The sequence below is a fragment of the Trachurus japonicus genome, chromosome 1, assembly GCF_045865225.1.
Source record: "Trachurus japonicus isolate A0001 chromosome 1, Traja_1.0".
NCBI classification, from domain to species: Eukaryota; Metazoa; Chordata; class Actinopteri; order Carangiformes; family Carangidae; genus Trachurus; species Trachurus japonicus.
The window spans coordinates 109,708-137,106 of record NC_140907.1 but is presented as its reverse complement, the minus strand read 5'-3'; the positions used below and the strand labels follow the sequence as shown (position 1 = coordinate 137,106).

Sequence of the window (27,399 nt, the reverse complement as noted above, 5' to 3'; positions counted from 1 at the left end):
AATAATCAAATAATGAAGTTCCTGACTCAACATCCTCCCACTTTCTCTTTCTCAGATAGATAGATAGATAGATAGATAGATAGATAGATAGATAGATAGATAGATAGATAGATAGATAGATAGATAGATAGATAGATAGATAGATAGAGCCTGTATGAACAGACAAACCACTTTACTGTTAAAATGTTTTATTTGTACATGTATTTACACAGCCATAATACATCAGTCATATTTTAGGGAACAATGGTGGCTTTTCCGTTCCTCTCATAGTCTGTGTGTCTCTCACTGAATCTGACATTTCTCCCGTGCTTTGCCAGACTTCCCTCCCACGTGTGGTCCAATCACCTGCCGCAGATCAGTGCTGAAACTCGGCCGCCGCGCGAGAGGGTACAGCGCGCCGCATGGATCATCGCGCCCCGGTGCCTGGCTCCCCCTACCCGCAACACGGCCGGTCCTTATGGCCTGGTACGAACGAAGGGAGACTTTGCGGTGCTGAGACGGGCCGGTTTCAGTCGGAAGACCGCCTCGCTTTGCCAAAGTCTCGAAGACTTTCTCCAGATTAGTGCTGTCCTTCGCGGATGTCTCAAAATACGCACAGTCATCACCGAGGACTTGGAGCACCTCCGCCTGTGAGATTTCTCTCTCACACTCCTGGATGTCCACCTTGTTGGCGCAGATTAACAAAGGGACCTGCGGCGGTGCGCACTGCTCCGGCACAGACGATTTGGTGAGTTTGGATTTAGCAGCAAGAATCTCCGTCCGCAGGGCGCACACCTCCTCGAAGGAGCCTCGGTCATCTACACTGAATACCAGAAGAAAAATGTCTCCTGCAAAATAAAACAAAAAAACAAATCTATTAGGTCACTATGTATTTTTCAGGCACTCCACGCATGCACCTATCACCACCTATTTCTTCTTGAACACAATACTGACATGCAATTTAAAGTTTTGCAGAACAGAGATTAATACTGAGCCATTACGCACCAGTGAGTATAGACAGTCTCCGCTTGGCTGGGAAGCCCCTTTCTCTGGATGCGTCCAGGATGTCAATTTGGTAGGTCTCCCCGCGAATGCGAAACAGTTTCCTGAGGAAATCCTCGGAGGTGGGACTGTACTCCTCCACAAATCCGTCCCGGAGGTATCTTCTGAGGATGGAAGTTTTGCCGACCCGTGGCGCACCAAGAACCACGATGCGCTTACAGTTCTGCGGCTTGGTGCAAAGGGCGTCTTGTCGGTGCTCGTGTCCAATCTGGTTTTGTCTGGTTTGACCATGTAGGACAAGAGCTGCCAGCTGATCAAGTGGGGATCTTTTGCAGGGGTGAGCGCTGCTGACGGTGGACAGTTGCCTTACGGCGGACCCTGAGCGCGTCTTCTTATCCTGTTTCCACTGAGATGTGGCTACTTTGAGTATCCCCAGACCCGCTTTAATCCCCGATGAGCTCAGGTGTTGCGATGCGTTTTTGTAAGCCAGTAAAACTTTGGAGGAGCCAGCGCACTGTGCGTCCATGTTAGTGCCATGAAACTGGGAACCATCTGTGGAGCAGTTGCGCTGATGCGTAACAGGGATGGAAGCGATCTGTGCGCCGGTGGAGAGGCTGCTCGTCTCCATCGTGGTAAGATGGTTTTGACCGGTGGATCCGCACAACAAAGTGGCTGAGTGATGGTCTGGCGTATTTGCCTGCTCAAGCTCGTCTAAAGTGCGGAGGCTGATACCAGTGGACTTTATATAGGCTGTCCTCAACCCCGTGGTTCACCCGCGTCATGATGATTGACAGAAAGAGCTGTTGTGTAGGCTACAGGCTACTTCAAAGGAACACTGTGTTTTGAGGAGGCAGGATAGGCTGAGGACATGCTCTGGTCTACTTCTGATTAGTCTCTGAGGACGTTGCGATTCTGATTCTGTAGCCTACTATTTTAGTTTTATTTTTAAATCATAGGCTAATCTCCGCACACATTTGTTATGATTTGTTAGCACAAAAAGAAAGAAAGAAAGAAAGAAAGAAAGATAGATAGAAAGAAAGAAAGAAAGAAAGAAAGAAAGAAAGAAAGAAATAGGAGAGGAGAGAAGAAAGAAGAATAGAAAGAAAACAACATGAATTTTTACCTTTTTAATTTATATCATATTTATTATTATTATTATTATTATTATTTATTATTAATAATAATAATAATATCATTATTATTATCATCATTATTATTATTATTATTATTATTATTATCATCAAACAAAAAGTGGGCGGTACAGACCGTGTCACTCATTCGTTGCTATGGCACCTGGAGAGTTTCCGTTGCCTTGGTTACCACCACAAACTGAAGCTCAGCGCTAGCCTAGTTAGCACTGCTAATGATACTGTCCGTCACCATAAAAGTGACCAAATGCGCCGCGGTGAAACGAGAGAGCTCGGACCATTGAGTCGTTCAGGTCAGCTACAACGTCCTGTTACTATCTGTCTCTTTCCCTTTCCCCCCACCGTGTCTGAGCTAGTCTTATATTCAGTGTGGTGAATAACGTTAGCTAACTTATGCTAATGTTGGCATCAAGTAGAACTCAACTGCAAAACAGTTTCAGATCATGTGTTATGTTGATGGACTGTAGGCTTTAGTATTAAACCAACCACTACTGCAAGCTAGCTAGTGAAAGTTCACCAGACCTTAACATGTAACTTATGATAGTTACATCAAAATGTATCTGAAACTGCAAGGTAACCATAAACTGAAGGTATCTAATAAATGCAGATCTATGGAAAGCAAAGTCTGAGTACTTCAAAAGTACAGTGTAATACTTGGGAAAATGTACTAACTTACGTACTGTAAGTTGCATTCTGACATTGTTAAAGTCAGAGTGGGAGTGGGAGGCATTAATGTGGATGTTATACCTTAAATGGGAAGAAATGCACAATATCTCAGTCAGAGTAGGTCAATGCCATCAGTTTTTCATAGGTTTATAAACCAAGAAATAAAAACACTGCTACGTTTCATGCCTCCATGCCAGGGCCAAAGGCATTTCTTACATGCTGAAAAGCAAAGCCCTTTTGAAAAAATGTGCTGAATCTGTGAGGGAAAAAAATGAAGGGAGAGAGCTGGAACATTTACAAAAAGCCAAGGACTCATAATTGTTGTTGTGGTCATGGAAACTGTAATCAGGCAGAGTTGGATAAAGAGAAATTAACAAAATTGCATAACCATGTTAGTGTTCTAGAGTAATCTCTTTGTCTCTGTCTGAGTATGTGCACAATAAAGTGGAGCCTTCTTTCACTTTTTAAAATGTTAAAATCAGGGGATCACTAATAAGGAACATAATCTGTGTGTGTGTGTGTGTGTGTGTGTGTGTGTGTGTGTGTGTGGAGATTACAGGGGGAGATATTATATAAGTATTCTTTTAAGTATTAATATAATTCAAAGTATTGTAGCACCCAGAAATAACAAACCATCACTTCAACTCCCAGACAGTTGTAATGTTCTCTTCTCCTCACCTCACTAGAAAACAAGCAAATAAAAACATTAGAGGAGCTTTCCGTATTACGTGATGGGCAGTCCATGAACTCTACTCTTAAAGGCAAGGATATCCAGGCTTTGGCCACTCACTCACACCTCAATAAGGTAAGCAATACAGTTTTTAACCAATAATGAATCACTTTGCCCCTGCAGTAGAATACATTGTGAAACTGAGAGAGTGAATATTACTGCAGCCTCATGTACCAAAGCCACCCAAGGAGAAGAAACCACTGCTCACAGCCAGTATGGGCAAGAGTCATCCAGAGAATCTCGACCCTGACTCTCAGCCTGTGGACTACCCAGGTAATTTGTATTCCTTTGCTCTCATGGACAATAGCACAGTACATACTGAAGAATTTCCTCTTAATAAAAAGAGATGTTATACATTTTTCATAAGTAAGCCTTGAATTGAAAATTACTATTTGTCCGTGTACTTTTCTTTCAAGGACCAGAAGGGCTTCGGTTTGACGACAAAGGGATGGTTCTTCCACATTGCATCCTTGGTAGTTTAGAAGATTTTAGATGTTATCTGGAAGAAAAACAGGAGACAGAGGTAAATTCAGCACACATTCTGTGAACTAACAAATTCAATACAAATATCTTGACATTACTGTTATTAGTCATCTCTGGTTTCCTCTGTCCTGCCTCCACCAAGCAGCTGGTGAGGCGAATACCAGAGTCTCAGAGAGGAGCTCCATCTGAGGGAACAGGGAGGCGTCACTCTGCGGCGGTGGAGAGCGGGCACGGGGTCTCCTCAGGCCGCGGAAACATCCAGAGTAATGCTCTGGAACATTGGCATTCACGCATGAGGCAGCGCAAATGGCAGCAGGACTTTTTATCTGGTGAGCTGATCTGAGACCGAGATCAAATTTGTACCAGTACTATAGCCATAACCTCTGTGCAACTGAAGGTTTTATAAATTAAAGAATTGAAATTTTGGAAAATTGAAAAAAAAAACAAACAAAAAAACATTTGATTTCCAAGCCTACTTCTTTGTCTTGTGTTTGTCTGTTTAACCCATTTTTATCTGCTGCTCTTCTCAACTCTATCAAGATTTGCTTGACAGGCCAGTTGAGAATTTACTGATGAACCAAGCCAACCGTTTCAGAGAATTTCAGGAGCGGAGGGAATTTCTTAACCAAGTCATGCCACTCATCCACTCTGGATATGTATGATACACTCTTGTCTACTGTGCCATCATCTGTCAGACTCATATTATAGTCACCAATAACCTCACTCATGTGTCGTAACTTGTTTGTCTTAGGGTTATCGTGTGGGCAGTGAGTTTTGGAGTCTCCCCCAACGTTATGGAGACGAAATGAGTGGCATCGCAGCCACACTGACCCAGACAGAGCAGGGCAGACGGAAACCTGTCACACATGTTGGACAACCATGCAGCATACAGCAAGAATCAGGTACACACACAGACACCACGTCCCAATTTTCCCCCCTTCAGCCTCATTTCCTTCTGTTTGTGCACCTGGAACATAGTCGTGCCCCAGTTAAAAATGTGCTCTGTGACAGTTAAGTCCATTTCTAACAGTCACAGTTGGGATGAAGAGGGAAAACTCAAATCACATGAACACTCAGTCACTCCGTCAGACTCACTGTTCTTTGTGTGGGCAAATTTTCATCTTCTAGGAGTAATTTGTGCTGAGACTCTGCGTCCAGCTTCTCGGACTTGGGACCAGAGTGCATATCTACAGCATCGGTGCCAGGAACTCGAGGAGGTTCTACGAGACATGGACACCAAAAAGCCAGTAACACAAGTTTCTTATCTCATTTTTAACTCTAAGATATTAATATCACTTTTCCTTGAAAGTCAAGTAATGTGGGGCTATATACCTGAGCCTTGGATATATTATAGGTATAGGCAAAATAGGCAAAAAGAACATCAAGTTAAAAGACTGGTGGAGTAAACAGACCACACTGGACAATCCAGCATCACATAACCTCAAACATACATTAATCCATTCACTCACATTATGTGTTTTTAAATACTCAAAAAGTTACAATCAATCAAACTAATATAAAGTCACAGCCTGCTGACATTCCCATTAAAGCATGGCAAATGATTAGTCAAATAGATTCCACATGCAAGAAACTCTCAAAATCCACATTTAATGTGCATGTTTTTTTTTTTACCATCTGTAGATTTTTATTCAAACTGCTTTGCAGTGAAAATATGATGTTTGAACTCTTCCTTGATTTTGGGTTACTGTCTGATACCACACCAATAACACTATTATCTAGATTTAGGGCAATAGTTGTTTACATTTTGGCAAACTTAAGCAATATAAAAGGATTAACTATAAGCAGTTATTGTTATAGTACTGTACCTAATATATACAGTATACAGGAAATTATTACTGGGTGAAAATAAATATATACCGTAGTATGTAAATAAATATAATACATTAAAAAGTTTACCAAATTTTGAGGTAAATTATAAGGAGTGTTAAATCCTCTGTGAGTTATAAAGAGATTTAGAGATCCCTTCTCTAGGATGGACATTATGATAAGATTTGACTAAGTTATGACTCGGGAGTTTACACCACCCAGCCACCATTAGCTGTGGATTACAGTAATGTTGCACTTCCAGGTACTGACAGCACAGGCCAACAAGCCAAATCAGTAGTCCCATCTACATTACCTACCCTCTTGTTGTTTATGGAACACCCGCATGCACTTGTCAGTTTCACCTCTTTGCCTTCCTTCCTCCAAAATATTATGCTTCCCAAAACCCCTGATCGAATCAATTCAAATATGGACTGCATATTAACTATACACACTGTCAGTTCTCTCTTCACAGTGAACAAGACTAATTTAATGAGAACAGTGCAGGTTTTGATTATGCAACTTTTGTTTTAACACAAGCAACGTCATTTCTGGACCACTTACTGTCCAACCTCACAGCCCACTGAAGCTGCTGACACCCTCAGGACACTCTGTCTCTTGCTGCTAGAGCTGCTAGATGATCATAATCAGTCTGTATCTTCACAAGCAGACTGTGATCATCCAGCTTCGGGCGCACTGTTCTGGGTTTACTGTACAGGGAACAAACAACAGCAAATGGGCAAGGCACACAGACATACACACACATGCATACACTGTTCACATATTGTCATGATATATTTTACTGGCTGGAGTATTGTTTTGGGTGTAGTCAGGAGCAATATAATAATAATAATAATAATAAAGTTTATTTATATAGCACCTTACAACATCAGAAAGATGATCAAAGTACTTTACAGAAAGAAAACACATGACAATTGACAAATGTCATCGGATAACATAACAGATACAAAAGCAAGAAAACACAGAAACGATAAAATGCATATCAAATGGCAAAAGTTACTGAATATTAAAAGCCTGTCTAAATAAATGAGTTTTAAGATGTGATTTAAGAAGTGCCAAGTCATTAGTAAAATGTAATTTAGGGGGTAGGGAGTTCCACAATTTCGGGGCCGCTATCGAAAAGGCACGATCCCCCCACTGTTTAAAATTAGAGAAAGGAACCTCCAACAGGGGCTGTTCTGAGGACCGGAGGGCTCTACAATGTCGTCTAAGCTTTATGCAATCAGACAGATACACTGGAGCAAGACCGTGGATAGCTTTAAAAACAAACATTAGCAGTTTAAAAATGATCCTGATTGAATATGTCCTTACTAATGATGAGGTGTTGCCAAATTGTCCTTGCTAGTAAATCAAAAACAATCCTGCCATTTTAACACCCGTCTAAGTTATCTGTATGTGTTCTATACAGCACTTCTGAGTCGCCAGGTTTGGGCATATTCCAAATAATCTTGATCAGTATGAGCAAAAAAAAAGGGCTTTGGAGGATATTAGACCATGATCCAAATCTCAGAGTCAAACTGCATTACGCATTGCTGACCAGCTGCATTGTTCGTAGAAATCTGAAACAAGTATTTACAGTTCAAAGGTCTCATAATAAAAAATGTCTTCATTTGTGAAAATTGATATCTATTGATGTTAAAATTAAATTGAACTGATTAACCTGTTCAATACCTGATCCTGCTTAAAGACTACAGTAACTTAAGCTAAGCCAAAATGTGAATATTCTGTCATCAGTCTAAATATTTATCTCCTTTCTATTTTTGATAAAATCTTAAAATTAGATTGACCACGACTATAGCTCTATTATGAAACTATTGACTTGTGTTGCCAAAATCAACAAAATGATAGAGCAGAGCCTAAGAGTCTCAGGTTAGACCTGAAGATGATTCCCGACAGATAGTGAGTTCAAATAGAAGACCACACCACAAATATATTCCTGTAACACTTTTTGGAAAATCTATCACATCAAGGTTTCTATTAATTAAAACATGAAAAATATTTGTTTTATAAATTGGAGGAAAATCCAACTGACATGCCATGGACTCAGGCAAGTTATATCAGCAAACACATATTGTAGAAAAGAGAGATAGTGAACGAAAAAAAAAACATTATTTTGACCATCTAACAAAAATAATGTCCCAACCAAAAATGAAAACCTACACCCTTTGTAAAATGTACATTCAGTACACGCACGCATAATGAGATTAATGAAGCTCTGCAGCCTCTCCATAAATACTCATGTCTGCTCACATACACACTAAAATAGAGAAGGTACAGTTATGAAATCTGAAGCGTGCCAAGTCACATAGTAGCTCTGTTGAGATCTATGGGGTACCAGCGCCCAGGAAAAAGGACAGAGCCTGTTTTACTGCTGTCTCTGCATTACAATGACTCCATCAGCAGGGGCAGGAGGTTCTGGGATAAACACTTAAACACAAATGTGCACTTCTTTGCACAGCCAGTTCCCATTTAATCCTATTAACGCACTAAGTAACAGGTGTCGGTTATGGGAAGGTTTATTCAAATGACATTTATTATGTTCTCACTAGGTATCTTTGTCCACCTATCTCTCTCTCTCTTTGGCGCTCCTTCTCAAACACACACACATACAACACATTGTTGTGATGTGTTCTGTGGTCCCGGTGGTGTGATGCCGAGGCGATTTAGTCTGTCTGAAGTACTTTCTGACAAACACACAGACAGAGACAGATCATCCTGTCAGGAACGGACTAGCCTGTGGCGCCGTGACATACGTGCAAAGTGAGAGAAAGATGAAGGGGACAGGGAGGGTTTGCCAAGAGAGGCCAAAAGATGAAGGGAATCAGTAAGGGATGGAGGGAGAGAAAGCAATGACTAAGAATGCAGAGAAGTTTTAACCACAGGAGGAGTTCTTTCACTCTGCCAACTCTATAATATACCATCAAGCTCTGCAATTACACCACAGAGCTACAGACTATGAAGGATGACTGGAAATGTTTCACTCAGCAGTTGAGTCTGAGGTAGAAGGACAGTGCATGTTCACCTTGATAAGTTTTGAGTTTTCCATTAATAACTGGACAGTGTGTTCCATAACACCCAGTCCTGTTGTGTGTTGTGTGTTTTTTTCCTCTGTGTCTCTACTTTCTGGATGTGAGTGGACAGCATACCATTTGTTGAGCTGAAGAGGACGCAGGGTATTACTTTAACTAGTGGTAAATACTGTATTCCAAAAGCAAAAACACATTTCAAACAACAAACAGTGCTCTACAGAGCCATTGTCGAATGGAATTCCCTTCCAGGTCACATCTCTAAAACCCAGAGCAAGGTTAGTTTCAAAAAACAGGTGAAGAAACATGTCATGACTGCTCACACAGGTTGTAGTGTACCCAATTAATGAATGATTTATTTCCTGTGTGTGTGTCGCTGTATCTGTTTGTGTGTTTTGACACTGTGTGTGTCTCTATATCTGATTAGATGTTTAGATTATTGGTTATATGCTGTTACTTTTACATACTCTCTATGATGTCTATGTAGACTATTTATGGATAATTTATGGGTGTAAATCCATCCTTTTGTTACGCTTTGATTGTGTATTTCTGAATTGTATTTTTTTCTTTATTATTGTTACACTGATTGGACCCCAGGAAGAAGAGTTGATGTGTATTACATCAGCTAATGGGACTCCAAATAACATCAAAACTAACAGTGGCCACACCGTTTCAGATTCAGTTGACCTTTTCCAAAACCACCACTCATCATCGTTTCATTTTGATTATAGGACATCGATGGGCTGGAGGTGATTGGCTCTGGTAAGCCCTTAACCTTTGTCACAGTGTGTGGTACCCCCTCACTGGAGAGGCAAGAAGAGGAGAAGGAGGTCCAAGGAGAGAAGAAGGAGAACTTGTAAGATTTTCTTTTTTTCTAGACTGGATTGGTTAAGATTAGGTCAACACAGTTTAACTAAATTCAAAAAAATAATAACAATAATAAAAGCTGGGCATGAATGAAGGGTCATTTTTTGAGGTGTCTATACCACATCACAACCATGATATACAAGTTTTGAGCATTTTCTGTCCCACTGCTTTTCAGATCTTGGCTGTTACAGTTGTGCTGTTTCTCCGATGAGGAAGCAGCCTTTTAATTGTTTAGGTCTCTGCTAAGAAAACCTGTAAAAACCAATGTGGATGCAGCTTGTTTTCACACAAAACAACACTGATAGTGCTGTCTCGTTGTCTTTCACAGTGATCTGCTGGCACAGTATGACCATGCTTGGTCACATGTTCCACTCATCCCCGCCTTGAGGTTTTGTGGCCAGCTTGCAAGCTGGACTGGAAATTCTGCCTCTTACCAGGTACAGAGTGATCTATTCTGTGGCAGGATTACAGAAAATGTACTGAACAGATTTATACTTCAGATGGTGGAGGGATGGTGCATGAGCCAAGGATTAAACTATTTAACTCTGACACTGATCCACTATAAATGTGAATTAAATTAACTGTAAATAAGTCTTACCTATTCCTTGGTTAATGTTAACTCAACATCCCCTCCATTGTTATCTTTGCTCCTAAATTCCCACAGCACAAAGTCTCTCAGGACAGCAAGACAAGTCAACCATTTCTCATATTATTAAAAATCTGCATTCTCTTTACAGCCAAGTTTTTACTTTTTGTTGGCAGTAGCTTTACATCAATCAAGTGTAGGGAAGTAAAAATGACTGAAACTGATTAAAAAAATGAAAATATTATTTATGTAAGAGAAAAATACATAATGGCATGCCCTTGCTGATGGAGTTGTTATTGTGGATACCATGTGATTCAGTCCTTGAGTCTTTTCAACCTGGTTTGAATGTGTTTGAGACAAAGGCAATATGTGAATACTGGCTTCCTCTTCTTCTCCCCCCTTACTTGTATTCTCCCACACTCATTCATCAGGGAGAAGTAGGAATCAGTGCCACAATATTCTTTCAGGCCATGACTGGAGAAAGAGCCTTGTCCCACCTGGAGCTCCACAATGAGGGCAGCACAGCCATCTACTACAGCTGGCAGCAGCTCCCCCTGCCACACAGCTTTCCTAAGCTGAAATCACAAACAATGGACCCGCACTTCTACTTCAATTCCTCCTCTGGTACAGTACACACACAAACATAATCAGACACCTGCTGCCACCCTCTTACGTCATACACTGTTTGTCTGTGTGTCAGTCAATCAGTCAATCAGTACTCCACCCCGCCTGACTGCTTTCCATTTTTCTCCCCCACCCATCCAGGTGTGATTCTTCCAGGTGACACGCAGCAAGTGGAGTTCATATTTAAGTCAGAAAAGCCCGGCATCAAAACTGAACTATGGCAGCTCAACACCCACCCGGTGCTGCTGCAAGGAGCCTCGATGCAGGTCAGGTTGAGGGGAGTGGCTCTGTACCAGGACAAAACTGCAGACCAGAGACTTTTCATCAAGGTAGTTATACAATTAAACTGTGTACATTTTAAAGTGAGACAGAAACACACATGAACAGAGGGCTTTGAAATCTACATTAACAAATTCATATGTTTTCTTTTTTATTTCTGTTTTGCTACTGTGTGTGTATGAGCAGACAAAACTGGACAAACTAGTGATGGTGAAAATGTGTCGGTCGATTGTGTATGAGATACTGCGTGGCATCCAAACACCAGAGAGACCCAGCTCCCCTGCAGAGCTCTACATCACGGAGGTGCAAACATTTGAAAACAAAAACCCCAAGGTAAATTTTATAGGTGGATGCGATTTCTATAAAGAGTATGATACTCTTCTTTGTACAAAATCCTCTTAGTACATCAACATTGCACAAAGAAAGCTCCTGAAAAAGGTCACGGTGTCCTTTTTCATTCCAAATGTAGCTGGAGTCACATTACTCATCATGTATGATGGTGGCCTGATTCCATGTACCACTGACCTATCAAATACCTATCAAATATTTTTTATTTTTGTTCATATGTAGTTGAGTCTAAATCTTTGTCGCATCACCTGATTGAGTGTGAGACGACCCGTTAAAGGACCCATTCATCACGTTGTTCTGTTTGACATTTTGCTCTTTGTATAGTGTCATCAGAACCATTATGGCTGCTCCTTTCTAACCTGAATTTTTTATCTTAGTCTCCATCCATTTAGCTCCCCACCATTATATCTTTGACAAGTCATAATTTGCAGTTGCTCATTAACTAATTATACACTGTAATTGTTAATGCTTTTTAGACCATTCACCACTGCCTCTACACTGTACAAAAAGAGGCCGTGTTGCCATGGCACTGTAATAGAAACCTGGTTGTAACTGGGTTAATTGGTAGGCTGATGAGATTCATCTCTCGTGAATGTAGAGTATGTCTCTCTCAAAAGTTCCCTGATCTTATTTTAAATATATATGAGAAATATGAAAAAATTGAAAACATTATTGGAAAGAATAACCAAACATTAAGACTGGAATACTATCTCTTGACTCAATATCATCAATTCATCCAACCTGTTATTGGGGTTAAAGGATGCCATTTTTTTTTACAATCTGAACCTTATTTCTTAGCCTCGTAAACCAGCCTCTCGCGGAAATGCATTTCATTTCATTTCTCGGGAGAGTCTGGCCTCATCCCCATTCTAAGCGTTTGGACTGAAACCCTCAGAAGGCCGAGCCAATCAGCGTCGCCCGCTGTGATTGACACAGCACGTTGGCCAATCAGGGACCGACTGGTGCAACGCCCCGTCACTACACCAACTTGCTGATTGGCTGAATGGGGTTGTCTGTCAACGCTACTACCAAAGATATTAAACCGTCTTTGCTACTACTCCCGCCCAGCTCCTGCCCAGCACAAACGCTTAGAGGGGGGATGAGGCCAGACTCTCCCGATAAATGAAATGAAATGCATTTCCGCGAGAGGCTGGTTTACGAGGCTACTTATTTCTAGCATAAAATATGATCATTTACTCACCCAGATAACTTTGGTGTCATTACAAGTCGTTCCGACGAAATTAGATCCAGCCCATAGCCGTGTATATCCATGTAATGCGAGTACATGGGGCAGCGCAATTATCTGCCGCGAAACCCATTCATTTCACCAATATTTTGTTATGATACGCTAGTGCTACAGTATTTTCCCCTCTGAGTCCGGGTTTACCTGTTATCAACATCCAAGGCTACTAACCTCTGACCTGGATGATGTCATCTCCGACCACGGCGCGGCTTGTTGCTACCGCTAATACTATGGTTCGTTTATGTGTGTTTCCGACTTGTCAGAACAAAATGAGCAGCTGGATGAAGTTCAGCTTCCACAGGCTTCCTCTCCACAACCTTGACTTACTAAAGCTCCAGCTACAGTAGTTGCGCTAAAAATGGACCCAAATGCCGAAGCATAATGGTTATTATCAGAATGAGCCGGGCAGCGGTCGGAGATGACATCATCCAGGTCAGAGGTTAGTACGGTAGATCAACCTACAGACCCCGGATGTTGATAACAGCTAACCGCGGACTCAGAGGGGACTAGCACTAGCCTATCGTAACAAAATATTGGTGAAATGAACAAGTTTTGCAGCAGATAATGTGTTATTTAGAGGCTGCATTGCACTGCCCTGTAGACTCACATTACTGTATACGGATATACGCGGCTCTGGGCTGGATCTAATTTCGTCGAATGACTCGTAATGACACCAAAGTTATCTGGGTGAGTAAATGATCATTTTTATGCTAGAAATAAGGTCCAGATTGTAACAAATGGTAATTCCCTTTTTCCTTAGCACTACCAAGAATTAGGATCACTGCTCTCTTGGTATTTTACATGGTGCATGTACTTGTCTGTTAAATGAATATAAACTGTTACATGTGTAGCAGTTGTTGGAGTACTAGTACAGCCTTTATTGTCATTGCAAAACAACAAAAATTGCAGTGTTACATCTATTTCAGTGTTAAAAAGGACATCATCAAAGACAAAAAAAAACCCATAAACATCAACTGCAGTCATTTGATTAATAAAATAGATAGGCTATCTTAAAAAATAGGAGCCTATAAATTAATATTGTACATTGGTAAAGTGCAGAGTTTCATGTGACATTGCTCTGGTTAATGAGTTGTAATGCAATTTTGTTGAATTTTCTTGTTTTGCAATGACAATAAAGACTATACTAGAGGAAGATAACAGTCACTGGTCATTTTCATCCTGCAGCCAGATAGCACTCTGTTCATGGAGAGCTTATGTTCACATTTTCACATTCACATAACCTTCTGCACAAGAGAGTTCAACTCCATCCACGGTTTTAGTTTCAGTGCCTTCATCAGCCAGTGAACGACATGAAGAGACTGTGGCAAGAAGTAAATCCAGGGCAAACGTGGGACCTCTCGGTCGATACTCTCCAACAGGTAGAGATGAAATGCAGTAATGTGGTATATAATAACACTGGGTTAGTGTAGAGAAAGTTCATGTAGTGCATGTTTTAGTACAATCTCATACCATGATGACATTAAAAACGTGACATATTTACTTATAGTATTTTGTTCCTATAATCCAGGTGGTGCTGTCTCTGCCTGAACAAGACTCAGCTCAGGACACCAGCACCAGAGAGAAGAGCCTGGCCCAGCTCAGCTCTCTACTTCTGCAGCTGTCTGAACGGTCTGCACTGGAACAGCACCATCAAACAGCAGCAGCTCCTGGGTGAGGCAGAAACACACATGAGACATGTTAGCATCTCTTTCATAGCATCCCACACGCTGCACACTCAGTGTAGTGAGCCTGGAGGTTATGGTGGTGTGTGGTGCCCTCTGCAGACAGAAGCTGTGGAGGAAGCTTCTGGACACGATGGCTGATGAGGCCGCGAGGCTCAGAAACCTGCTGGGCCTCCCAGAGAGACAAACATGGACTGATAAACTGGATGAAACCCTGCTCTCTGACGTTGGTGAGACTCCCACACTTTCACTCAGACATTAAATCGTGAAAGCATTTAATGCATGCTTTGACTGTTATTGCATCACAGATTTGTCCGATAATATAAAATATGATGACAAGAGTGAGAAAAAGGGAGGAACTGCGTCCAAAGAGGAGAGGAGTGGAGCCAAGTCCAGGATGAAAGATGACAACAAAAAAGAGCCCAAGTTACCATCAGCTGAAAAATCAGTGGAGGTGAGGGGGAGAAAATGTGTTTGTGAAGCTGCTGTGCTCAGCTCCGTCAACACAGAGAGCGTTAGAGAGTCATAAAATGTTTTGCCACTGAGTGGCAGCAGATTCACAAGTACTTTAATCATGAGCATGAATGAAGCACCGTGTTTTGTAAGACATGACACATCGTTTCATCTGGTTTCGGCTGATCCAGTCATAAGTCACCTTCTCATCAAACAAGCTGTTCATTCATCATTCATTTATCTGCCAGTCACCCACCTTTAGTTACTGTTGACTTGTTACTATTCCACACAACTTGGCCTCATACTTCCTCATCCTCAGTAATACACTTGCAACATTATGCTCTAGTCTGTGTGTGTTTGAAAGACAACAAAAGAGTAAGACAGAGGGAAACCAGCCATCACTTATTCAGTCCTTCCACTGCAGGAAACTAATGTTCTTCTCCCAATGTTGTTCCCCTGAGGAGCCATTATAGTAGCTTAGCAATAGAGGCCATTCATGTTTTTTCCATGTCACTGGTTAGGTGGCATAACGATCAAGCAAATGTCGCTACATGCTCATTCATTTTAATGCAGATTATTGTTTTCCTGCTCCCCATCCTCCGTGCACCCACCTAGGAACTTCTCATCATCCTGATCACAAATCTGAATTTCAGAAATGTTTGGTTGGCAACACAGGGACTGAGAATCCTAACAAGGACTGTTGTTGTTCAGAGATAGATGATGGGATGATGTGTCCTGTAGCCACATAAACAATGTTCTGGGTGTGAATCTAGCCCACGACCTGTTAGATCTCTCTTATAATAGTTCATGTTTTCATTTTGAGCCATTAAAAGTAGAAAAAAACACGTATACTAAAGACACACTTGTGTCTGTATGACTGCATATTTTGCTGAGTGTTTTTTTTTCTCTCTCTCTCTGTGATGGTTGAATCATAGATAAGGTACAGCCTATTACTCACAGGCTACCATGGTAACAGAGCACTGTGTGAAAATGGGCACCTGCTCTCCAAATGTGTGCCCAGGGTGTGAATTAATAGGACCTGGACTGATCCAAGCCATCTGTGGTCCACACACACACACATATCTATACATATCTAAACTCAAACAAACAATATATTACACACCATCATATATGTGGGAGGTGGTTTTTCATCACATAAGAGGCACGTGAATAGTGTCTGTCCAACCAACTCATTGTGGTAATGTGATCATCCTCACTCAACACTCTATGATGATTCATCAGTAAATTATATGTCATGTTTGTTTTTGTTGTGTACAAAGGAGAGCAAAAAGAAAGGGAAAAGAAGAGAGGAATCGGGGAAGAACATTACAGAAAAAGAAAATCAAGGAAAGGAGTCTGCCTCATTGATTAAGACCCATCCAGACCACATCAGTCAGAAACTTCCTGATGTAGAAGTGGAGGTGATGAACACTTACACAAGACTTCTGCATCAAAAGGTGAATTCTTCAATTATATTTCAAAAAAACCCTGAAGTCTTATCAGTGAAATAATGAAACACACAGTTGCGTTCGATTGAAATTTCCTTGAGATAACTATGACCTCGATGGATGAGAATATTCACAGGTCATGAAACACACACTATCCAGTTTCATAATGGGAAATGTAGGATTCTGCTTCTTTCTTCTTTTTTTTTTTTTGGAGCTTGAGCCATACTAGCGATTAAAATCTGGTATCCCTGCCTCTTTATTTTTTTTTACTATTCTCCATTGGTCCAATGAAAAGCCAGCTGTATTATGGGAAATGCAGGATTCTGGATATTTGGAGTTTGGCTCATACTATGGAGTTATAAATCAGGATATCTTCCTCTCCGTCTTATTTTTTCAAGCCACTGTTAGTGAGTCCCTGCTCTTTAAGGGAGTGTAATGCTGAATCACATGAATCTGTTTCTCACCCTGAGGTTTCTCCAATTTTTTTCCCCGTTAAGCATTTTCTTAAGAGTTTTTCCTCAGTCGATGTGATTGTCCAAGGGCAGAGGATGTTGTAATAATGCAATGTAAAGTCCACAGACAAACTGTAAAAATGAATTGCTTTGCTTCACACTGTTGGAATTCCCACAGTCTAATGCACACCCCATGTGTAAACCCCACTGTATCTATCTCGACAGGTTTATGCTCTGATGGGAGACCTGGTGGACACCCTGTGCGACCTGATGGATGAGGGAGATGAGGAGGTCAGACGCAGTAACACATGAGAAACAAAAAATAAATGACAACAACTGTAATAAAGCCTGTCTCTTACACTCTCTGTGTTTGACCTTACCCTGATATGAAATCAATAAACTTTATTTTCCTACTATGGACACTGTGGAGATGTGGAGCAGGGGTGGGTCTTCCATGTTGGCACAGGGGGGCACCTGCCCCCCCCTGCAATCTGATTGGCCACCCTGTGTGCCCCCCCCCAAAGGTCATTGACTTGTGGCAATGTCAATCATTGTGTAAAGCTCTTCACCACTGTAAAGAGCTATAAGCACTAACTTCTGACTAAGGCTCAACTCTGTACAGCAAACATCCCAGTGTTCTGTGTAGGAAATAAAGATCGGTTGTAGCAGCCTGCCTACACTTACATCACTTTACTCAACGAGACTCACCAGTAAGGCCAACAAAATCATAGCAGACCATTCTCATCCGGCACACCATCTTTTTAATCTCCTCTTCCCATCAGGCAGGAGATACAGAAGCATCAAAAGTAAAACATCACGCTTCAGAGACAGCACCTACCTTCACGCTATTAGACTCATGAACTTACACTGATTCGCATTAAGCACTGCAGTTTGCACCTATACTGTACTACATGATGTCGCTGGGTACTGTCCTTTGTAATTTGTATTTTATACTGTCCCCTGCTATTCTGTATTTCTCATGTGGTGTTTGTATTGTATGTATTAGAGAGCAAACCAAGACAAATTCCTTGTCACTTGTTGACATGGCAATACATTTTCTGACTAACTGACTGACTGATTATTGATTGGTTAAAATTTTAATATTGACAAGTGGAAAATGGAAAGGTTATAGGCATCTTCCATACAAGGTGAAATAATTCAACGTGGCCAATAAAAGCAAGATGAAGACATACTGTAAACAGTGTGTAACTAAATATTCAAGAGATCGGTCAATGGCAACCTTCATTTGTGTTACTTTTGGGTGCTTCACTGTTGTTACCCCTTGTGCCCCCCACCAGAAAATACTCTGGACCCGCCCCTGCTGATATGAAATCAATAAACTTTTTTTTTCCTACTATGGACACTGTGGAGATGTGGAGTAATATATGTATTCTCTCTCACTCATTCACTCGCTCTTTCACACTCACACCGGCGGATGATAGTAGGTTAACTGTACCGCTGACTCTGCAAACGACGCGCCCCCGTCCCCGCACCTCTTCTTTTTTTTTTTTTACGCTCCCCCCCCGTTGTGATGAGTGTGTGTGCTACAGTATTACGCGCCGCCTGGCCTGTGCCGGTGTTCGTGTGCGACTGTGCGTGTGTGGATGGGGGCTGCCCGAGAGCCTGAGTGAGAGAGGGAGAGAGTGAGCCGTGTGCTGTGGCTTATCCCTGTCCTATGCGGATTTCATCAGTGACTGTCTGCCCGAGCGGCTCGCATCATCCCCGTTAACCCGGGATTTAGACACTGACATCCCCATTCAAGGATTTCTGTTAACGGTCGCTGCTCGGCTCTTCTCTCACGTTTTTTTTTTGCCGGATATAGGTGCGGGGTGGATAATTGTGCTTGTCCTGCTTAGCTGATCCCAGCGGAGGTTGGGGATATTATCGACGCTGAGGACTTAGAGAGGAGGAGGAGGAGGAGGAGGAGGAGGAGGAGAGCACAGGGAGGCGAGAGATGAGCAGTGGGCAAGGTAAGCTGCATGCTGCTGAAAACTGGATGGAGCCGAGTTCCTGTGTTTTTATTGGCCACTATCTCCGTGGTTTCCCCCCACATGCACAGGGGGTTACAGCGTAATAAGATGCATTATACAACATTACACACACACTGTACTGTATGTGCAGCCTATAACAGACAAGACAACTCCTGCAGTTACAGTTGTTCCCTGCGGAGGGATCTGACTGCCACACATGGCAACAACCCTCATAGGGAAATCCAATGTGTGTGGATGTGGATGTGTGGTTGTGGTGAGGCGGGGTTATACATTATGCAGACCCGCCATGGGCGCCCTCTCTGCTCTCCATCACCACCTGAAGAAAAAAATATACAGCTCACCTGCCTCCTCTGCACGCACGCATGCGCATCCAGAAACGTGGACGACGGCGTGACGTATACGTCCATCCGCCGTTTGGAGCATTTTGACGCATCAGACCCGAGTATGTATAGAAAACTTGGATTAATCAGCCGCCGTAATAAAGGTACAGGCTTATCGTACAGTACTTATACTGCGATATTCAAATAAGATGACGGCTGTGTGACGGATGTCTCCATGTTGGATGAGTTCATCAGTTGACTCCATGGAGCTGGTACATCCAGCCTAGATTTAGTGACTGAGTGTAAAGTGAAGTTTAGCTGTGAATCAGTAAAAAAAAAAAAACCACAATAGGTGCTCTCATTGTGTCTGAGGGGGGTTGTTGCATTATTCACTGAGCAGCTCCAGCTTGTACCCACATGACTTTATCACCACAGTCTGTCTCTGTCCTGTTCTGAGACTTACACACAGATTAAGTTATATTAGTTAGGCTGTGTGTCAGGGGGGGATTTTGCACCAGGCCACAAGTTTTTCTAGATTCATTAAAGTATTGCTGGGCCTAACCCTTAGCTGGTTGTATTCACAGATAGAGAAAGATGGTGGTATTTATAACAAATATCCTACTGTAGCACGAGTCAAATGAGGCCAGCGGCATGCGCTTGGTCCAGGCCTCACAAAAATGCAGAAATTGGGAAATTGATTTGTTACAAGGATGTCAGTAATATGCTTTTGGGATTTTTATAAGGCACACTTGGTCTTCTGCAGCTGATGCCATTACTGACCCTGTGTCCTCTCTGGTTTGAGAGCTGTCAGCCCTCAGACAAAGCAGTACAGAGAGTAATAGTTTCAAACACCTCATATAGACAACACGAGCCCCTAGTGACCTGTGTGTGTGTGTGTGTGTATGCGTGTGTGTGTGTGTGTGAAGATGATTGTGCAGAAAGGTGATACTGGTTGAAGTTGCTGAGCTTCACTTTCTTCCTTATGTCCTTCATCCTCTCTCTCTCTCTCTCTCTCTCTCGTATGAACAAACACTCTGAGACTCGTCCCCCCTCTCTGAGTTTTTTTGTCTCTGTCCCTGCTGTGTGCGTCTCAGGTCCTCTGTGCTTCTGCTGATGTTTGCTTTTCAGCAGGACGGAGCACCCTCTGACTTCAGTGTGGCATCCTCTGTCAACTGCAGAGAAGTCACTAGCTGTAAAATGCCATTGTTCTCACATTTAGTCAAGATCTTAGTAGTTATATTTATAATGGTGTTTTATTTATAACCAGATACATAGATAGATTAGTGATCAGGCTTCCTGGGCACAAGAACAAGAACCCACTACAACATGAACCAGAGCCCTTGAATGGAGTGACTCAGTCTCACATAGTGCTCTGATAACATTTTTTTTTTTCATCGCAGTTAATGATTGTTGACAATTTGTCTATGTTGTCTCCATTTTCCATGTTTGTTCCATTGTGTTTGTGTTTTTTTTAATACAGATACACAGTGTAAACATGTAAGTGATTTAAATGTGTGGCTTGAACAAATATGAATTTCACTTTTCCTTCTGGCTGACATGCAACATGTTGCTTAAAGCAGATATCAGTGGAATGTTTTTGTTAATATAAGTCCTAAATAGTCCTATTTTCCGTCAGCAATCACTTACATGAAGTATTTCAGCCTAAACACGAGTCTCTCCGTCACTCTGCTCTGCTGTAACCCGAGGAGAAAATTTTCCTTGTGGGATACAAGTGTTATCCAATGAGGGGAGAGAACGGCATGAAGGGCTGTGTGTGCAGCCAAGGGATGCGCGTGAATGTGGTGACGTAGCACGAGGACCAATTGATGCCTGACAAGGGCGGGGGCTGCTAACTCATGGTGCGTTCAAGGAAACTCGTACTTTGTGTTTTTCCTTCCTGTGAAGTCATACCAGTTCGATCTGGTACGAGTTCACGGGTCGGAAGTTACGAGTGGCCGTTATAGAGAACTTTCACAGACAACAGGACGGTAAAAACACGAGCTACGGGTTACCTGGAACGCTACCAAGTCGTAGTTGTGACTTGAAGCTGTAACTTACGGTTTCAAAAGCCTGCCTTGAACACAGCATTAGCCGAAACGGCCGTGCCGATGATATCTGCTTTAACATATGGCAGTAGACAACTGCAACTCCCATTTGATTTCTCCAAGTGGTGATTATGTTGGAGTAAATCACCTGGTTGGGCTTTGTTACTGACTGATCTATTAGAAAGAGGGCCAGTTTAATGTTGGTTTGGAGAGTCTGACGGGTCATAGGGATCACTGGGACAAATCCTGGTTGTCTGCCTCATAGAAGTTTGGGTATTTGTAGTACAGATAGTAAAGAAGTTAGTCTCAATCAGTCCAGGGGTGAATGTCCCAGTCTGACTTAGTCTCTCTGCATGCAGTGAAAGCTTACTCTTGTTTTTGAATGATTTGCTCACTTGAGTGGGCAAAACCTTACCTATACTAACTTGTTTTTAGGGTCAATACAAGTAAATTAAAATATGATAGCCTTTTCATAGGAGCAGCTTTTTATATCTTGTTATTTTCCCCTATGAACAGACCCAAAGAAACGGCCTATTTTCGCGGCCTAAAATTGGTTTTACCTGAAAAAAAAAAATACACAGTTCCATTGTTCGCTATAATATAATTTTTTCCAGCCCCTCAAAGTGCAGGAAAGACGCAGTTTTTCTTTGGACCTAACCAACTGCTGATCGGCGGGCGCTAACCCTGGGCGGAGGGATACGTGAGTTGGTTAGGCCCAAATAAAAACTGCGTTTTTCCTGCACTTTGAGAAAAAATTATATTATAGCAAACAATGGAACTGTGTTTTTTTTTTTTTCAGGTAAAACCTCTTTTAGGCCGCGAAAATAGGCCGTTTCTTTGGGTCTGTTCACAACACTGTATGTTGTAAATCTCTGGGCAGGGCTATGGGGTGGCGTTGCTAACGGGAGGAGTGCAGAGAGTCTTCTACTGCAATTAAAGTACTTAGGGGCTATTTGTAGATCATACAACCCCACTCTAAAAAAAATGCTACTATCCCTTTAAAGTGGCTTGTCAAGTGGCTCAGATCGGATCTGTAACATGAACGTGTAAACGGGACAAATACGCATGGAATCGGATATTGTCAGATCAGATTCCGGCCCCCGTTATATGTGGAAATAAATCAGATACAAATCGGATATCTGCCAATCCGTCTGCAGTCTAAACAGACAGATCGGACCCTTCCTGGCAATGCGTGTCATACGTCATCAATTATATTAATTCCAGTGCCCACACGTTTCCCTGAACCTCTGTAGCCTGTGATTGACACGTGGGGCTGACCTGGACTACCATGGCCAGTTGTCACACGAATTATAGTGTTTCATTTTCATGGTGTCCGTGCTGTTTTTGTCCAGTCTAGGCAGATCGATACAAGGGCAAGCAAGGGAGTGTGAAAATAGAGAGCGCGCGAGACAAACACCAGATTTCGTTTGAGAAAGGCCCAAAGTTGTTAAAGTGAGACTCTCTAACAAGGACAAAACCTTTGATACCTATATATGCCATTTTAGATGATGGATCGGAGTGCACAATGCTGGTACCTGCTACAGCAGAATATCTGGGCTTGGAGGGAGAGCCTGAGCAACTTGAGCTTCGTACAGTGAGGCAACAGACCGAGAAACTTGAAGGAGAAGAACCTTAGATTATCCGCTGCCTCAAGCCCTGAGAAAACAATACTTAATTGACAGGGCTTTCACATCCACCACCTTTTGTTCATACTTTGTTGATCTGCGTTCATCACTGTTCAGTTACCAAAATAAAGGACTGAGCCAGTGTTTTAATGTGCACACCACATGGTTGTCCTGTGAGCCGGCACCACCACCATCCCACCCAGCATAGTTTTTTCATTGTCAATAAAGTTATCTATCTATCTATCTATCTATCTATCTATCTATCTATCTATCTATCTATCTATCTATCTATCTATCTATCTATCTATCTATCTATCTATCTATCTATCTATCTATCTATCTAATTTAGGATAGGAGGATATGATGAAAGAAAGATGATTTCCAGGGAAGGCACTTTTTTCGTTTTTGAACAGCAACAGTCTATTTCTTTAAAGGGACAACGAGGAGTTTCTATTTGGTTATAAAAAAGCCTCATGTTACGTAATGTGGATGAATCTCCGCTACCCGCACTTGTTAATGGGCCCATTTTCGATAAATATATCGTTTTGTCTCTATCGTTATTTTGTTATTACTATTAGTGGTGGCGGAAATGCTGGGCGAGCCGACCAACGTTTCCTTACTTTCGGAGTCGCAGCCGAATCGCCGTTTATGGTCGGAACTATGATGGTATCTGATCGTCTTCGAACTTCTGACTTTAATTCTTGATGAATGAAAACATGAGTCTGTCTTGCACCGGTCAAAGAAATGTACGGTGCGCGCAGAGGCTCATAAATGTAGTGTGAAAACGCTTCGCTTTTCCAAAACTCCTCGTTGTCCCTTTAAGAGGTGATAAATACTATAAAGCTGCCAGTCAGCAAGGTCTATCGTATCAAAACTTAATCTAGGGGTGTATAGGCAGAAAAAAAATCACAACTAGAATTTGCCCTCCCAGGTGATACTGATATGTGAAATTTTAGGTCTTGGCCCAAGGACTAACTCTCCTTGTTCACCCTCTTTGCCATTCTCAACAACAGCACTTTCTGTTTGCTTGGTTTCCAAAGTTACACCAGCAAAACTACCAACAAACAAACCAAACAACTCTTTGTGCTGTTAATCGGCCCTTCAGTTTTCCGCAAAGTTTTATGTCCAGAGGCAGAAAGATCTACACACTGAAAGTGAGTGAGTGATGTTGGTTGTTTCAAGGCAGATATCAATGAAAATCTAGCATCCGCTGTTGATGATAATGAACATTTTAAAATTAATTCTGTGTAAGATTAACAGCCAACACACACACACATAGACACTGTTATGTGATAATGTAATATTGGCCGATCTAGTAATCTAGAGCAGTTTATTGGAGAGGCTGTTGCAGAATTTGTTTTTGTCTTGAAAAAATAACAGTCCATGTCCATAGTTAAAGGGACAACGAGGAGTTTCTATTTGGTTATAAAAAAGTCTTACGTTAATGTGGATGAATCTACGCTACCCACACTTGTTAATGGCTCCATTTTCGATAAATATATCGTTTTGTCTCTATTAGGGATGGGTATTGATAAGAATTTAGCGATTCCGATTCCATTATCGATATTGCTTATCGATTCGATTCCTTATCGATTCTCTTATCGATTCTCATTGGGTGAGGGAATAAAAGAGAAATGGGTTTGTTTGCATTAATGCAGTGGTTCCCAACCTTTTTTGGCTCATGACCCCTTTTGACATCACAAATTTCTGGTGACCCTCATTCAAGATGAGCAAGCTCAGATATTTGTATATGCTGCATTTTATTTTATCTTGATTTATTCAAGAAAGTGAATATATCAAGAATATAGTTGTTTAAGATTGTGAAAAATAATTAGTTTATTTATTTATTTATTTATTTATTTTTAATCAATTACTAGACATTTAAGGCGATCCCATTTGAATTCCAGGCGACCCCACATGGGGTCCCAACCCCAAGGTTGAAAACACTGCATAAATGGCTCTGACATTAAAAAAGTTGACAGGACCGACCTGCCTGGACAGGTTAACACTAGACCACTGTGGCTGTGGGGCAGCTGTGCTCACAGGAGGAATTTAACAATGTTTCCATGGTATTTATGCATCTGTAGGTTATTGTTTTCATAACGTTCGTTTTTATGCGGAGTGAGCGAGTGAGCGAGCGAAAGAGAGAGAGCGCGCGCCAGAGAAAAGACACAGGGCGCAGCTACCGTTTCACCTGGCTACGAGCAAAACCTGAAAGGAAGTGGTTAGAATAAAGAGAGAAAAACAGAAAGAATGGACATGTAGCCTGTTCAGGAGACGTTGACCTGTCCTCACGACGTGAAGGAGGGAGGACCGGAGGGTGGCTCTGGCTCACAGGTTAGTGATGAGGAAACGTCTGTCAGCTGCATCTGTCAGCAGCTCCGCTCCACACAGACACGCCACTAACTTTATTTTGTGAGAACAAACGGTGACGTGTGGATATAAACACTAAGCATCCTCATTTATAATGAAGATTGATTTTAACGTAACGTCACGTAACGTCATTAATCAATTAATGCGCGAGTTTCTGAACCAAACGGAATCGATAAGGGAATCGTTAAAGCAGACACGCACACGATTCCAAGAATTGATCCAAGTTGGAACCGGTTCCGAAGAGGAACCGGTTTTCGATACCCATCCCTAGTCTCTATCGTTATTTTGTTATTTTAATTAATGGTGGAAATGCTGGGCGAGCCGACCAGCGTTTCCTTACTTTTGGTTTTGCGGACGCTCATGAGAATAACGCCGCCGTATTGCCGTTTATGGTCGGGACTACGACGGTAACTGAACCTCTTGAAACCTCTGACTTTATTCACTACGGTGCGCGCGGAGGCTCATAAATGTAGTGTGAAAACACTTCGCTTTTCCAAAACTCTTCGTTGTCCCTTTAAAATGAATGCTCTACAATGAAACATATTACAGTAATGGTGCCATGTAATAGTGTCAATTAGATTTTTTTTTTCTTTTTTTCAAAAACACAAATCTAGTTAATAATTCTGTGAAACTGAACAGACCTGGAGAGAAAAGTGGCGTTCTCAGAGAAAATGTCTGTCTGGGTTTTATTATCTGTGGATGATGCTGTTAAAGCATCATTTTAAGAAATAAAACACGTTTGCTTTACTTGCTTACTTTACTAAGTGAGCCGATGAGAAAGGGTTTAGTTTAGCGAGGTCACCCTAGCTCAGCTTTGGTTAGTGGGTTAATTACGCTGTGTGTCTGTGACGGCTCATAGTCGCAGGCAGAGGGAAAAGTATAGCAGGAACCCTTAATGATCAATTCCCACGTGTCCCCTCTGAAATATGAATTTGGAAGAGAAAAATGGGTTGCGAGCAGCGTGTGTGCATAGACGGCTGCATGTGTGTGTGTGTGTGTGTTGGCCTGAATAAAAAAAGTCACCAAGGCAAGAAGCCTCATCAGACACCTGAGTGCCAGAGCTTTCATATGACCTACTTCATTCTGAGGGGTTGCCAGTTGTGAGCAACTCATTCAGTTGCTATCATCAATCACTGTTTATATAGCTCAGTGTACTTATATCAATGTAAATAACAAAGACACATATATAGAAGTAGATAAAAGGATACTACAGAAATTTTAGTGAAAGTTTCAATATGGCGATAGATTCATGGTTGCTTGCTAATGTAGCTTACTTTGACTTATCTTTTCCAGTTTGCCACAATGTATAAAAAAGGTGGAGTAAAGTTGTACCCATAGGTTATAGAGAGCCTAAACGGAAGCAGGAAGTAACGTCGCCATGGGTCCTCAACTCGGAAAAAGTCTCCATGTAAGTGAACGGGAGTCAAAGTTTTATTTCGTGATCCGATTGAATTGTGCCATGAGAAAAAAATATGACCTCTACCTGTTTAAAACATCATGTTTCATGCCAAGAAATCAGCAGTTTATCGTAAAACGGCAACGGAAGAATGTATTTTGTGTGACGACGCTCTACGGACTACAGATCTGGTGTTCCACAAAAAATACGTCACCAACTGACACGAGAAAGGGCGGCATTTGGTGACGTCACCTACGCCACCTGTAGTCTTTCTGGTTACGGATTCTTCTGAATTTTATTTTACAATAGTTTTACAACAAACTGCTGATTTCTCTTCATGAAACGTGATGTTTTACTGTAAACAGTTAGAGGTCATATTTTTTTCTCATGACACAATCGACATAAAACTTTGACTCCCGTTCACTTACATGGAGACTTTTTCCGAATTGAGGTCCCATGGCGACCGTTACTTCCTGCTTCCGCTTAGGCTCTCTATCCACAAGTTTCCGAACGTCATCTATGGGCAAACCCGGAAGCCGGTTTTGCCGGTTTGGTGGGATTGTACGGTTACGTTTCCATGGTTATCAGTCGTTGTCATAGTTGCGGTAAACGCATGGATCTATTAACGCTGGCTTTTAACACGGATGTCAATTTGTGTGATATCCACTGTTAAAAGCTGCTGTGATGATCCATGCGTTTTACAGATTTTCATTGGAAAAAAAAAAAAAAAAATCCATGCATTTACTGTGACTACTGAAACCATGGAAACGTAAACATAAAATTCCACC

The 27,399-nt window shown here is 41.8% G+C and overlaps 2 protein-coding genes across 2 annotated transcripts; one reads left to right on the top strand and one right to left on the bottom strand.

Annotated features, from left to right (window-relative positions):
• Positions 1–224: 224 nt before the first annotated feature.
• Positions 225–1,749, bottom strand: rasd2b (RASD family member 2b). Its single transcript, XM_085789770.1, has 2 exons — positions 985–1,749; positions 225–827 (listed from the first exon to the last, which is right to left on the bottom strand). Exons 1-2 carry the CDS (start codon positions 1,607–1,609, stop codon positions 283–285), a joined length of 1,170 nt encoding a protein of 389 aa, XP_085645896.1. The 5' UTR covers positions 1,610–1,749; the 3' UTR covers positions 225–282.
• A 533-nt stretch (positions 1,750–2,282) lies between these two features.
• On the top strand, positions 2,283–17,189 carry mycbpap (mycbp associated protein). Its single transcript, XM_085789757.1, has 19 exons — positions 2,283–2,422; positions 3,482–3,600; positions 3,690–3,798; positions 3,942–4,048; positions 4,154–4,337; positions 4,549–4,664; positions 4,760–4,910; positions 5,137–5,255; positions 9,611–9,735; positions 10,075–10,183; positions 10,764–10,956; positions 11,098–11,285; positions 11,422–11,568; positions 14,107–14,205; positions 14,355–14,497; positions 14,611–14,738; positions 14,817–14,962; positions 16,242–16,418; positions 17,087–17,189. The coding sequence occupies exons 1-19, from the start codon at positions 2,377–2,379 to the stop codon at positions 17,171–17,173; spliced, it is 2,493 nt and encodes an 830-aa protein (XP_085645883.1). The 5' UTR covers positions 2,283–2,376; the 3' UTR covers positions 17,174–17,189.
• Positions 17,190–27,399: the final 10,210 nt, after the last annotated feature.

What these genes read in the sequence shown, in the direction of transcription:
- rasd2b (XM_085789770.1), bottom strand. Translation starts at nt 1,609, where the DNA reads ATGGAGACGAGCAGCCTCTCCACCGGCGCACAGATCGCTTCCATCCCT. An exon ending in GAGACTGTCTATACTCACTG is followed by an intron (nt 828 to 984) that starts GTGCGTAATGGC and finishes TTTATTTTGCAG; the next exon opens with GAGACATTTTTCTTCTGGTA.
- mycbpap (XM_085789757.1), top strand. Translation starts at nt 2,377, where the DNA reads ATGCGCCGCGGTGAAACGAGAGAGCTCGGACCATTGAGTCGTTCAG. An exon ending in CTCACTCACACCTCAATAAG is followed by an intron (nt 3,601 to 3,689) that starts GTAAGCAATACA and finishes ATATTACTGCAG; the next exon opens with CCTCATGTACCAAAGCCACC. An exon ending in CACTCATCCACTCTGGATAT is followed by an intron (nt 4,665 to 4,759) that starts GTATGATACACT and finishes TGTTTGTCTTAG; the next exon opens with GGTTATCGTGTGGGCAGTGA.